The sequence below is a fragment of the Salvelinus fontinalis genome, chromosome 34 (assembly GCF_029448725.1).
Source record: "Salvelinus fontinalis isolate EN_2023a chromosome 34, ASM2944872v1, whole genome shotgun sequence".
Taxonomy (NCBI): Eukaryota; Metazoa; Chordata; class Actinopteri; order Salmoniformes; family Salmonidae; genus Salvelinus; species Salvelinus fontinalis.
In genome coordinates this window covers 38,390,279-38,403,275 of record NC_074698.1, presented here as the reverse complement: position 1 = coordinate 38,403,275, position 12,997 = coordinate 38,390,279, and the positions used below count along the sequence as shown (strand labels likewise).

The following is a 12,997-nucleotide window of genomic DNA, read 5'->3' as shown; positions in this document are numbered from 1 at the left end:
CATAGTAGCGAGTCTGAATATCGCGAGAAGTTGGGGTTATTGTTGTTGGAGTTGGTGGAGTGGCTTGCTAGTTGCTAGTAAGTCCCGTGTCCTATTTTTTTTACGTGAGTAATATGTATGTTGTCCAGTATTTAGAGGACTACATAGTAGACGTTGTGTATGAACGCCAGACAATTTTGAATGGGTTTTGTCACAGTCGGTTGGACTTTGCAAATCTATTCTGTTTTGCCAGTTAGCTAACGTTAGCTAGCGTAACTTCCGATTTTTGCTTTCGCGTGTCAGTACAACAACAGACATATGACAGCTTGCTAAAGTTGCATTCAGATGTTTAGCAAGTGTCACACTTTCTCAAGATGCTGCATTCAAATGTGTATGTAATGCATTTACGTTTGCAGTGTGCCTATGCTTTCATTTAGCTAACAAGCTAGAGCAGGGGTGTATTCACTAGGAACGAAACGGAGAGGGTCCTACCTGAATACGTCCAATATAACATAATGTTTTCGCTGTAAAAAGTTGTCCGATGCAAAACGTTTTGGACTAATGATTACACCCCAGATATAGTAGCGCTGTTTTGTTTGCGCGTGGTCACTGTGAACTTTAATCTATTGTACATGACAGTGCCAGGCTGCCTGCATCATGTCACTGCTTAGCCTTGTGGATCAAGCCATCAAGTTGTGCAAAGTAGAGGAGATCAAGATAAACGAGAACATCCTTCAATACAGGGAGATACTGCGTTCTTTGTAAGTACAGTACAACTTCCACGTTCATTGCTATCTATTAAGCTAATGTTCTACAGTTGTTCTATATGAGTAGGTAACTCGATAGGCCTATGTTATAACATGCTTGCCATCTGATCATTCACCAGGAGACCACAGCAGGAAGACTGCAAGGAAATAGAACTGACAGATGATGTTGAAAAGGGTATTATGATGATCCACAATCTGTTATTTTCTCTGAAGCCTAGTACCAGTTACTAGTAGTAACCAGTTACTAGTAGTAACTGGATATGGTAAGGTTTTTAATATCTATGTTGTCAGCATATTTTTCTCTTTCTCTGTTTAGACCCAGATGTCCAACTGGAGGAGAGACGGGAGATGGAACTGCTGAATCGATTGCTGGAGAAGGCCCTCAGAGTTCGCGTTGGCACAGCACCCCAAAAAGACCCTCAGAACTGTACAGGACCAAAGAAAGAACCAGTGGACACTACACAGGGAAAGGGAAGGGCTCTGACCCCAGGTGGCACCAAAGGGAATAAAAATGGCATTAAAACTACCTCCAAACCCATCACGATGGACAAAAAAGAGTCCAAAAAGTATTCTGCGTCCCATCTCTACAGGGGTGGAAGGGGGAGGATGGGTCATCCGGTAGGTCTTTCAGGACAAGGCAGGGCAAGCATGATCAGAAGCTCTGTCCAGATCCAGAAACGATCTGTCGTGTCATCAAAGGAGTTTCCACCCGAGTCCTCTGGGAAGGCAGTGAAGCAGGCTGGTCCTCCAGGTCCTGTGTCACATAATCAGGGTCAATCACCGCAGGCCTCATCAGCACATCATCAGGTTGAGGTGTCCCACAGGTGGTTGTCAGCTGTAGCCACTTCCTTCCAGCCCCCTAACGGGGACACGGTGTCTGTTTCACACATGGAGGGGATGCCAAAAGCACATGTAATTTCACCTCCACAGAATGGGTAGGCTGCAAGACAACAATAGACCACTGCTTAGTGAACAAAGTATGTGACGGTGTCAAATTCCTATTCCAGAAGCAACATAGCCAATTAAAATGCAACGTCAAAGTACCGTACTGATATCATTAAGAAGTTGGCTAGAAGCAACTCAACATTTTATGATATAATATGACTAGTCTGTTGTGACAATAAGTAGTTTGAGTGTGGTTTAATGACACTGTACATGTTTGATTGTGTTTTTGTGGCAGAGCTCCCACACACTGGTTAACTAAATGGATCAGTCTAAGGACCAAACAAAGCAGGTCAGCCAGTGAATCATATCTTTTGTGGAGGAAATGTCTGACCTATATCATCCTCCATGTAACATTTTCCATCCAGTGTTCTGTATTACATACAAAATTTTCTCTAATGTATTATGTGTTAAAAGGGTAAATTCCTATGATTCTGTCAGGAACAGCTAGCTAGGTATCCACAACAAACGTCCAAAAAGTGATCGATTTTTTTCTTCTACATGTCTTTTGCATACTCATTGATGTTGAGCTGTGTTTGTTTGGGGACCAAGAAGTAGGCTATACATGTATACAACAGGAGGTTGGTGACACCTTAATTGGGGAAGACTGGCTTGTGGTAATGGAATCAGTGGAATGGTATCAAATACATCAAACACATGGTTTGATTCCATTCGCTCTGTTCCAGCCATTTATGAGCTGTCCTCCCCTCTGCAGCCTCCACTGATGTATACTTGTATGGTGGCTGGGACATTCATTTGACCCTTTCAGTTTTTTTTCTTCCCTCAGGTTATGGGACAAAGTCCTGGCTCTACAATCCAAACCTGTGGCGGAGAGGAGTCACTTCACGGAGAGAGTGAAAGCCACTGTATCCTTCCTCAGATGAACTGAACATTTAACACCCACATGTAGCTTAACCTGATTTAATGCACCCTCATGCTTACGTCTGGGCATTAATGAGTAGTTAAATAGTGTTTTAATAGTATATCTTATTTGTGACATGGGACCTGTAGAGATATCAATTGTTGATTTCAATGAGTATAAAACCGTTACTAATTCTCTCACTCCCACTCGTTCACACAGCCTACGAGAGAGAAATTAGCACGGCATCAAATTCAGTGTCTACCGGCGTTTCTCAAAATATCACACCAGATTTTTAGAATTCACACACAGAAAATGAAATGTGTGTGCATACACGTGTGTCTTCTAATATTATCTCACAGAGTCTTGTCTGCTTGTTCTCCTTGACCCATCCCCTTATGGGTCAGTTCCCCAGAGAGTGGCCAACCAGTGGCAGTCCGGCCGACACCGGGGCTCAGGTGGACAGACTGACACAGCTTTGCACGGATCTGAGTCATTGCTACCAGAGCGAGCGGCTGCTGCTGCTGACTGGCCAGACCTTCAGAACCTCTGGCACTGAGCCAGGTACCAGCCCAGCCAGGGGAGATGCAGAAGGGGGGGTGGAAGGAGGGATAAGTAAGAAATAGGAAATTAAAGAAGTGGAGGGATGGAGAACTGGTAGGAGATGACAGAAGTATGGGCGATGAGAAAACTGGAAAGTCTGGAAAGAAAAGCAATAGGGGGTGGAGAAGGGGTCCATTTATCCAAGAACTAAGGATTTAATTAGCTTAGAAATAAGAACGTTCAGTGTTATTTTTCAGTTCATCACCCCTTAGTCCTCTGACCTCATTAACTGCTGAGCTTATTAATTCTTAAGCCATTAGCAATCATTTGACAGAGCTGTTTTTATGCTACAGATAACAATTAATTACAGTAACTTCTGAGTAATGTAAAGCAATTAGATACGGCAAAACATTTTAATTTTTTATAGCACCATTACCAATACATTTGAGATTGATTTGCATTGTGCTTTATCACTGCATTTGTTTAATGTCCAAATACTGAAGAGAGTAATTATTTGTCAATGTGTAATAATGTAGTAATAATAATGCTTAGCTCATGTCTAAAATACATACAGTGCATTCGGAAATTATTCAGACCCCTTAACTTTTTCCACATTTTGTTACGTTACAGCCTTATTCTAAAATGGATTCAATTGTTTTTTCCCCCCTCATCAATCTATACACAATACCCTATAATGACAAAGCAAAAACAGGTTTTTAGAATGTTTTAGCAAATTTATAAAAAATATGAAAAATAACATTTACATAAGTATTCACACCCTTTACTCAGTACTTTGTTGAAGCACCTTTGGCAGTGATTACAGCCTCGAGTCTTCTTGGGTATGACGCTACAAGCTTGGCACACCTGTATTTGGGGAGATTCTCCCATTCTTCTCTGCAGATCCTCTCAAGCTCTGCCAGGTTGGATGGGGAGCGTCGCTGCACAGCTATTTTCATGTCTCTCCAAAGATGTTCGATTGGGTGAATTGTTTCTCATGGTCTGAGTCCTTCAGGTGCCTTTTGGCAAACTCCTAGCGGACTGTCATGTGCCTTTTACTGAGGAGTGGCTTTCATCTGGCCACTCTACCATAAAGGCCTGAATGGTGGAGTGCTGCGGAGATGGTTGTCCTTCTGGTAGGTTCTCCCAACTCCACAGAGGAACTCTGGAGCTCTGTCAGTGACCATCGGGTTCTTGGTCACCTCCCTGACCAAGGCCCTTCTCCCCCGATTGCCTAGTTTGGCTGGGCGGCCAGCTCTAGGAAGAGTCTTGGTGGTTCCAAACTTCCATTTAAGAATGATGGAGGCCACTGTGTTCTTGGGGACCTTCAATGCTGCAGTAATTCTTTGGTACCCTTTCCCAGATGTGTGCCTCAACACAATCCTGTCTCAGAGCTCTACGGACAATTCCTTTGACCTCATGACTTGGTTTTTGCTCTGATATGTACGGTCAACTGTGGGGCCTTTATATAGGCAGGTGTGTGCTTTTCCAAACCATGTCCTATCAATTCAATTTAAACTATCAAATTAAAGTCGCACACTCCATGTGTAATCTCCCAGCAATTTAATGGGTATTTACCAATGTTTCGGCATCACTGTGCCTTCCACCCTGAGGAGATTACACATGGAGTGTGCAACTTTCTTTATTTTGATAGTTTGTAGTTTATTCACTGTTAGTCAGCACCTCCACACAAACTATTATTCTGGGTGTGCCAGCTCGTGTTTTTTATCATTCAATTGAATTTACCACAGGTGGACTCCAAGTTGTAGAAATATCTCAAGGATGATCAATGGGAACAGGATGCACCTGAACTCAATTTAGAGTCTGATAGCAAAGGGTCTGAATTCTTATGAAAAGATAATTTGCCAAACATGTCTGAAAACTGTTTTTCGCTTTGTCATTATGGGGTATTGTGTGTAGATTGATGAGGAAAAAATGTATTTAATCAATTAGAGAATAAGACTGTAACGTAACAAAATGTGGAAAAAGTTAAGAGGTCTGAATACTTTCCAAATGCACTGTACATTGATATTTATGAATATGTTTTTCTGTTATTATGTGAAGGAACATGCCAGAAGAGGGAATATGAGACCTTGCTGATGCTGGAAGGCCTGGACAAGATGGTGGCAGACCTCCGGAAACATGCTGGACAGCTGAGAAAAGGTACTACATCTTGCTTCACTCTATACACTCACGCACACACACATCTCCACTCTCAATGTTTTAATCAAATGTTGAGAATTAGTTCACATTTTAAAAATCAGTCTTGGAAAGTAGGCATATTACCCTCCAATACTCCCTTTACTGACTTTTCCAGGGACTTCACTTGTGGTGAAATTGTGACCCTTAGCAATTGATTCACGCAGCAGAATGAGCCTGTATAGCATCTCACAGTATAATGCAACATATTCTCCACGACCTTGAACCAATACAATTATAAGCTGAGCTCTTTTCCCCCTCTCACCAATCTCACTGTGACAGTGTGGTGCTGATGTGGGGGACTTTTATTTAGAACTGACAGTTTTTAGTGCTCCCAAAGCCTCCAAGGTGACTGGCTAGGGGCCAGATTGTGACAGAATGTTCCAGAACACACACACACTATCCAGAGTCAAAGCCAGAGTCCCCACTTAAAATTGAGAGCCTCGACTGGCTGCATGGCTGGCCCCGGCCTTCTCTGACACTCACAAAGAAATATCTAATTTGCATGTACTTAAGTATTCACATCCCTGAGTACCAATACTTTGTAGAAGCACCTTTGGCACAGATTTGTCGTGAAATATTTGTAATCAATGGAGAGAGACTTAGATTTCCTCAAAACAATCAAACTTTATTATTCATTGTTACAATAATGGAGCTGGTCAACAATAAACCCATAGGTGATCACTGAGAACCCACCAGCAGATTTGGGTTACAGCTCTTTATAGCAAAGTACATCCTCCTGAATGTTCATTACATTTACATTTACATTTAAGTCATTTAGCAGACGCTCTTATCCAGAGCGACTTACAAATTGGTGCATTCACCTTATGATATCCAGTGGAACAACCACTTTACAATAGTGCATCTAAATCTTTTAAGGGGGGGGGGTTAAAAGGATTACTTTATCCTATCCTAGGTATTCCTTAAAGAGGTGGGGTTTCAGGTGTCTCCGGAAGGTGGTGATTGACTCCGCTGACCTGGCGTCGTGAGGGAGTTTGTTCCACCATTGGGGTGCCAGAGCAGCGAACAGTTTTGACTGGGCTGAGCGGAAACTGTACTTCCTCAGAGGCAGGGAGGCGAGCAGGCCAGAAGTGGATGAACGCAGTGCCCTTGTTTGGGTGTAGGGCCTGATCAGAGCCTGAAGGTACGGAGGTGCCGTTCCCCTCACAGCTCCGTAGGCAAGCACCATGGTCTTGTAGCGGATGCGAGCTTCAACTGGAAACCAGTGGAGAGAGCGGAGGAGCGGGGTGACGTGAGAGAACTTGGGAAGGTTGAACACCAGACGGGCTGCGGCGTTCTGGATGAGTTGTAGGGGTTTAATGGCACAGGCAGGGAGCCCAGCCAACAGCGAGTTGCAGTAATCCAGACGGGAGATGACAAGTGCCTGGATTAGGACCTGCGCCGCTTCTTGTGTGAGGCAGGGTCGTACTCTGCGAATGTTGTAGAGCATGAACCTACAGGAACGGGTCACCGCCTTGATGTTAGTTGAGAACGACAGGGTGTTGTCCAGGATCACGCCAAGGTTCTTAGCGCTCTGGGAGGAGGACACAATGGAGTTGTCAACCGTGATGGCGAGATCATGGAACGGGCAGTCCTTCCCCGGGAGGAAGAGCAGCTCCGTCTTGCCGAGGTTCAGCTTGAGGTGGTGATCCGTCATCCACACTGATATGTCTGCCAGACATGCAGAGATGCGATTCGCCACCTGGTTATCAGAAGGGGGAAAGGAAAAGATGAATTGTGTGTCGTCTGCATAGCAATGATAGGAGAGACCATGTGAGGATATGACAGAGCCAAGTGACTTGGTGTATAGCGAGAATAGGAGAGGGCTTAGAACAGAGCCCTGGGGGACAACAGTGGTGAGAGCACGTGGTGCGGAGACAGATTCTCGCCACGGAGGGACCTGTCAGGTAGGACGCAATCCAAGCGTGAGCCGCGCCGGAGATGCCCAACTCGGAGAGGGTGGAGAGGAGGATCTGATGGTTCACAGTATCAAAGGCAGCCGATAGGTCTAGAAGGATGAGAGCAGAGGAGAGAGAGTTAGCTTTAGCAGTGCGGAGCGCCTCCGTGACACAGAGAAGAGCAGTCTCAGTTGAATGACGAGTCTTGAAACCTGACTGATTTGGATCAAGAAGGTCATTCTGAGAGAGATGGCAGGAGAGCTGGCCAAGGACGGCACGTTCAAGAGTTTGAGAGAAAAGAAAGAAGGGATACTGGTCTGTAGTTGTTGACATCGGAGGGATCGAGTGTATGTTTTTTCAGAAGGGGTGCAACTCAGAAGGGGTTCATGACAAACAGATGTGTAGAATTATACAAAGATACATTATGTAATCAAGCAACAGACACAAATGTACATTGCGCAAGGTTTCTGTCTCTAGGTAATTTACTGCTTGTTTATACAGAGTTATCTTCTCAGTTTCACACACCTTAACACACAGATACTAATGCAACATGGAACACTGAGTACTCATCCCAATTTCTGAAGTCCGGTGTTCATCTGCGTGTGGGAGAGAAACTGGAGGGAGGGTTTACCTGGTCCTGGCAGACAGGCCAGCATTTCACAGACACTAATTATTCAATGGAATGCAGGCTGTAGGTTTTATCACCAAGACATTTTAAATCAATTGCCAGCGTTAAGCCCCAGAGGCCCAACTCAATCACACAAACACAGATGAGAGAGTACTAATCAAAGCTATTCGATGCATAAACAGTATTAAAACATAATCTTGTAATTTTCTACCATAGATTACAGCTATGAGTCTTTCTGGGTAAGTCTCTAAGAGCTTTCCACATCTGGATTGTGCAACATTTTCCCATTTTATTTTTTTTAAATTCTTCAAGCTCTGTGTAATTGGTTGTTGATCATTACTAGATAACCATTTCAGCTCTTGTCAAGTAGATTTAAGTGTAAACTAACTCAGCCACTCAAGAACATTTACGGTCTTCTTGGTAAGCAACAGATTTGGCCTTGTGTTTTAGGTTATTGTCCTGCTGAAATGTGAATTAATCTCTGTGTCTGGTGGAAAGCAAAAACTAAACTGGGTTTTCCTCTAGGATTTTGCCTGTGCTTAGCTCCATTCTGTTTCTTTTTTCCCTGAAAACTCCCCCGTCCTTAAAAATGAAATGCATAACCATAACATGATGCAGCCACCACTATGCTTGAAAATGTACTCAGTAATATGTTTGGGGCAAATACAATACTTTGTATTCAGGACAAAAAAAGTGAATTGCTTTGCCACATTTTTTTCAGTATTACTTTAGTGCCTTGTTGCAAACAGAATGCATTTTTTTAAATATTTTTATTAGGCACAGGCTTTCTTATTTTCACTGTCAATTAGGTTAGTATTGTGGACTAACTACATTTTATTGTTGATCCATCCTCAGTTTTCTCCTGTCAAAGCCATTAAACTCTGTAACTGTTTTAAAGTCACCATTCGCCTCATGGTGAAATCCCTGAGCAGTTTCCTTCCTCTCCAGCAATCATGTTAAACACTATTATTGCACACATAGTGAGTCCATGCAACATATTATGTGACTTGTTCAGCAAAAGTTTACTCCAGAACATATTTGGACTTGCCATAACAAAGGATTTGAATACTTATTGACTCAAAAGACAAGATTCAGATTTTATTTTTTATTCATTTGTAAAAAAATAAATAATAATAATAATAATTACATTATGGGGTATTGTGTATATAGGCCAGTGACAAATCTAAATTTCATCCATTTTAAATGCAGGCTGTAACACAACAAAATTTGGAAGAAGTCAAGGGGTGTGATACTTTCTGTAGAACAATTATACAGTTCCTATTTTATGTCTAATCTACATTCTGGTATTCATTCTAAAGGAACTGTATCATTCTCATTGATCTCTAATCTATATTCTGGTAGTCTGATTATTATGCAGCATTTTATTTTGGGACAATTCAATTCAGTGTAAATGTCCAACAATAGAATGGTACAGTGACGCTTTTGTTGCAGCATTGTCATGAGTCAACTGACAACAGTATGATGAGCAGATTAATTCTCAGATCACGATCCCCCAATAGAGACATGTGCTCCCTGAGAGTCAATCTTCACGCGGACACACACTAACAAGCTAATTGAACCCCTCACTGTCTTGACTTATGGATAATGAAAATAGAAACCGTCGGAGTAACACCGGATTTATTCTTGTTTCCTTGGGCTCCTTTTGAGATCTTCATGTGTGTGTGACGGTGAGGCTCCTTCTCAGGTCCCCCTGTGTGAATGTGACGGTGAGATTTTAAAGCCGTCAGTCAGTCCATCCTTGACGGCGCGCAATGCTTGGCTTGTCCCTGCTATTTAAAGCTGAGGGAGCAGCAAGCACACAGGAGGCGCAAACGTTTTCGGCTTCGGTTGCTCACGCTCCTCTCACTCTAAAAATAATCACAATTTTTCCGACCAGAGCGGGAGGCATGGGATCGATGGAGGAGGCCGAAGGGGGAAGGAGCGGGCGCGTTCTGCCCCGTCAGAAGTAAGGGCGAGTGGGGTGACCTGAGTGGGGTGACCCCCTTGCCCCCCACCCTGACCTACACCAGCCAGGCAGAGCTCCAGGAGGTGGAGAGGCTGAGGTTGCGAGTTGAGCTGCTACAGCAGGAGGTGCACCTGCATCAGGTAAGAGACACATCTGTCTCATATACACACACCTGTATCAGGTAAGAGGCACATCTGTCTCATACACACACACCTGTATCAGGTAAGAGGCACATCTGTCTCATATATATATATATATATATATATATATATTACACTGCTCAAAAAAATAAAGGGAACACTTAAACAACACAATGTAACTCCAAGTCAATCACACTTCTGTGAAATCAAACTGTCCACTTAGGAAGCAACACTGATTGACAATAAATGTCACATGCTGTTGTGCAAATGGAATAGACAAAAGGTGGAAATTATAGGCAATTAGCAAGACACCCCCAATAAAGGAGTGATTCTGCAGGTGGTGACCACAGACCACTTCTCAGTTCCTATGCTTCCGGGCTGATGTTTTGGTCACTTTTGAATGCTGGCGGTGCTCTCACTCTAGTGGTAGCATGAGACAGAGTCTACAACCCACACAAGTGGCTCAGGTAGTGCAGCTCATCCAGGATGGCACATCAATGCGAGCTGTGGCAAGAAGGTTTGCTGCGTCTGTCAGCGTAGTGTCCAGAGCATGGAGGCGCTACCAGGAGACAGGCCAGTACATCGGGAGACGTGGAGGAGGACGTAGGAGGGCAACAACCCAGCAGCAGGACCGCTACCTCTGCCTTTGTGCAAGGAAGAGCACTGCCAGAGCCCTGCAAAATGACCTCCAGCAGGGCACAAATGTGCATGTGTCTGCTCAAACGTTCAGAAACAGACTACATGAGGGTGGTATGAGGGCCCAACGTCCACAGGTGGGGGTTGTGCTTACAGCCCAACACCGTGAAGGACGTTTGGCATTTGCCAGAGAACACCAAGATTGGCAAATTCGCCACTGGCGCCCTGTGCTCTTCACAGATGAAAGCAGGTTCACACTGAGCACATGTGACAGACGTGACAGAGTCTGGAGACGCCGTGGAGAACGTTCTGCTGCCTGCAACATCCTCCAGCATGACCGGTTTGGCGGTGGGTCAGTCGTGGGGTGGCATTTCTTTGGGGGGCCGCACAGCCCTCCATGTGCTCGCCAGAGGTAGCCTGACTGCCATTAGGTACCGAGATGAGATCCTCAGACCCCTTGTGAGACCATATGCTGACACATGCACATTTGTGGCCTGCTGGAGGTCATTTTGCAGGGCTCTGTCAGTGCTCCTCCTTGCACAAAGGCGGAGGTAACGGTCCTGCTGCTGGGTTGTTGCCCTCCTACGGCCTCCTCCACGTCTCCTGATGTACTGGCCTGTCTCCTGGTAGCGCCTCCATGCTCTGGACACTACGCTGACAGACACAGCAAACCTTCTTGCCACAGCTCGCATTGATGTGCCATCATGGATGAGCTGCACTACCTGAGCCACTTGTGTGGGTTGTAGACTCCGTCTCATGCTACCACTAGAGTGAGAGCACCGCCAGCATTCAAAAGGGACCAAAACATCAGCCCGGAAGCATAGGAACTGAGAAGTGGTCTTGTGGTCACCACCTGCAGAACCACTCCTTTATTGGGGGTGTCTTGCTAATTGCCTATAATTTCCACCTTTTGTCTATTCCATTTACACAACAGCATGTGAAATGTATTGCCAATCAGTGTTACTTCCTAAGTGGACAGTTTGATTTCACAGAAGTGTGATTGACTTGGAGTTACATTGTGTTGTTTAAGTGTTCCCTTTATTTTTTTGAGCAGTGTATATACACACACACACACACACACACACACACACACACACACACACATCAGGTAAGAGGCACATCTGTCTCTCACACACACACACACACACACACACACACACACCTGCATCAGGTAAGAGGCACATCTCTCACACACACAAACACCTGTATCAGGTAAGAGGCACATCTGTCTCATACACACACACCTGCATCAGGTAAGAGGCACATCTCACACACACACACACCTGTATCAGGTAAGAGGCACATCTGTCTCATACACACACCTGCATCAGGTAAGAGACACATCTGTCTCATACACACACACCTGTATCAGGTAGCTAATAACACACCCTTTGCATATTTCTACCAAAATCCATGCCATTACACACCTGTGCTATGTTAAAAGGAAAAGGTGATTTCTCCACAAAGGTCAGTATGGAGACAGTGATTTTGGGTCTGTGTGTATGTATGCATTAGTCACTCTTTTGGTGTGTTCTGTTTCTCTGACAGGCTCTGTCTGACACCATGGTCATGCCCTCCGCTCCTGGACTTCCCAACCCCGCCGCGCTCCGTGACATTTACTCCCTGCTTGGAGAGGGAGGGGTGATGTTTCCTACTCTGGTTCTGGACACAGAACCTGACTAAAGGAACAGGCCAAGTCACCTGGGTCATGTTTATTAGGGCACACAATGCAGCAGAAAACAAAAATGAAAGTTTCTAATTGGAGAAGTCCAGGTAGCCCCTCCCTGTTTCATTCGGTCTTCTTCCATTTGGTGCCTAATGAACACGACCAAGAAAGACTATTGAAGAATAGACCAATGAATGTCTAAGGAGGGGACACTGAGAACAGAGGAAGAAGGATGGAGAATCTTCTGAAAAGGATTTTTGTGTTTTGGGAATGTCAATCTGTGTATTTATTTGGAGTGATTGAGCATTTTGGTTATACATTGTTCATTTTTGTATATTGTAAGACTCTTATAATTAGATTAAATTATTCAAATTGATGGATATTGAAAAAGTTACTTTGCATTTTCCATTCGGTAGTCTACATCTACAAATGTGTAATAATTTTAGTTTAATAATTTAAGTAAAAATGTTGTAGGTCAACAAAGTTGGGGTCACTGACATGCTGTGATTTTATATTTGTCAGCAGGTGGCGCTATATCCATGACGCGCCTTTCAAATCAAAAACAGCCTACGTGCAGTACATTAGTACTTGTTATACAGACTACATACAGTACATTAGTACTTGTTATACAGACTACATACAGTACATTAGTACTTGTTATACAGACTACATACAGTACATTAGTACTTGTTATACAGACTACATACAGTACATTAGTACTTGTTGTACAGACTTCATACAGTACATTAGTACTTGTTATACAGACTACATACAGTA

General features: G+C 43.9%; 1 protein-coding gene across 4 annotated transcripts; it reads left to right on the top strand.

Annotated features, from left to right (window-relative positions):
• Positions 1 to 2: 2 nt before the first annotated feature.
• LOC129833855 (uncharacterized) lies at positions 3 to 12,596 on the top strand. 4 transcript variants are annotated; one of them, XM_055898686.1, is made up of 10 exons: positions 3 to 77; positions 619 to 740; positions 866 to 921; positions 1,063 to 1,681; positions 1,927 to 1,980; positions 2,476 to 2,554; positions 2,955 to 3,111; positions 5,152 to 5,250; positions 9,710 to 9,918; positions 12,103 to 12,596. In XM_055898686.1, exons 2-10 carry the CDS (start codon positions 637 to 639, stop codon positions 12,235 to 12,237), a joined length of 1,512 nt encoding a protein of 503 aa, XP_055754661.1. In that variant the 5' UTR covers positions 3 to 77; positions 619 to 636; the 3' UTR covers positions 12,238 to 12,596. The 4 variants fall into 4 exon arrangements, with proteins under 4 accessions (XP_055754661.1, XP_055754663.1, XP_055754662.1 ...); XM_055898688.1 differs by having other exon boundaries at positions 26 to 104; XM_055898687.1 differs by having other exon boundaries at positions 27 to 370.
• Positions 12,597 to 12,997: the final 401 nt, after the last annotated feature.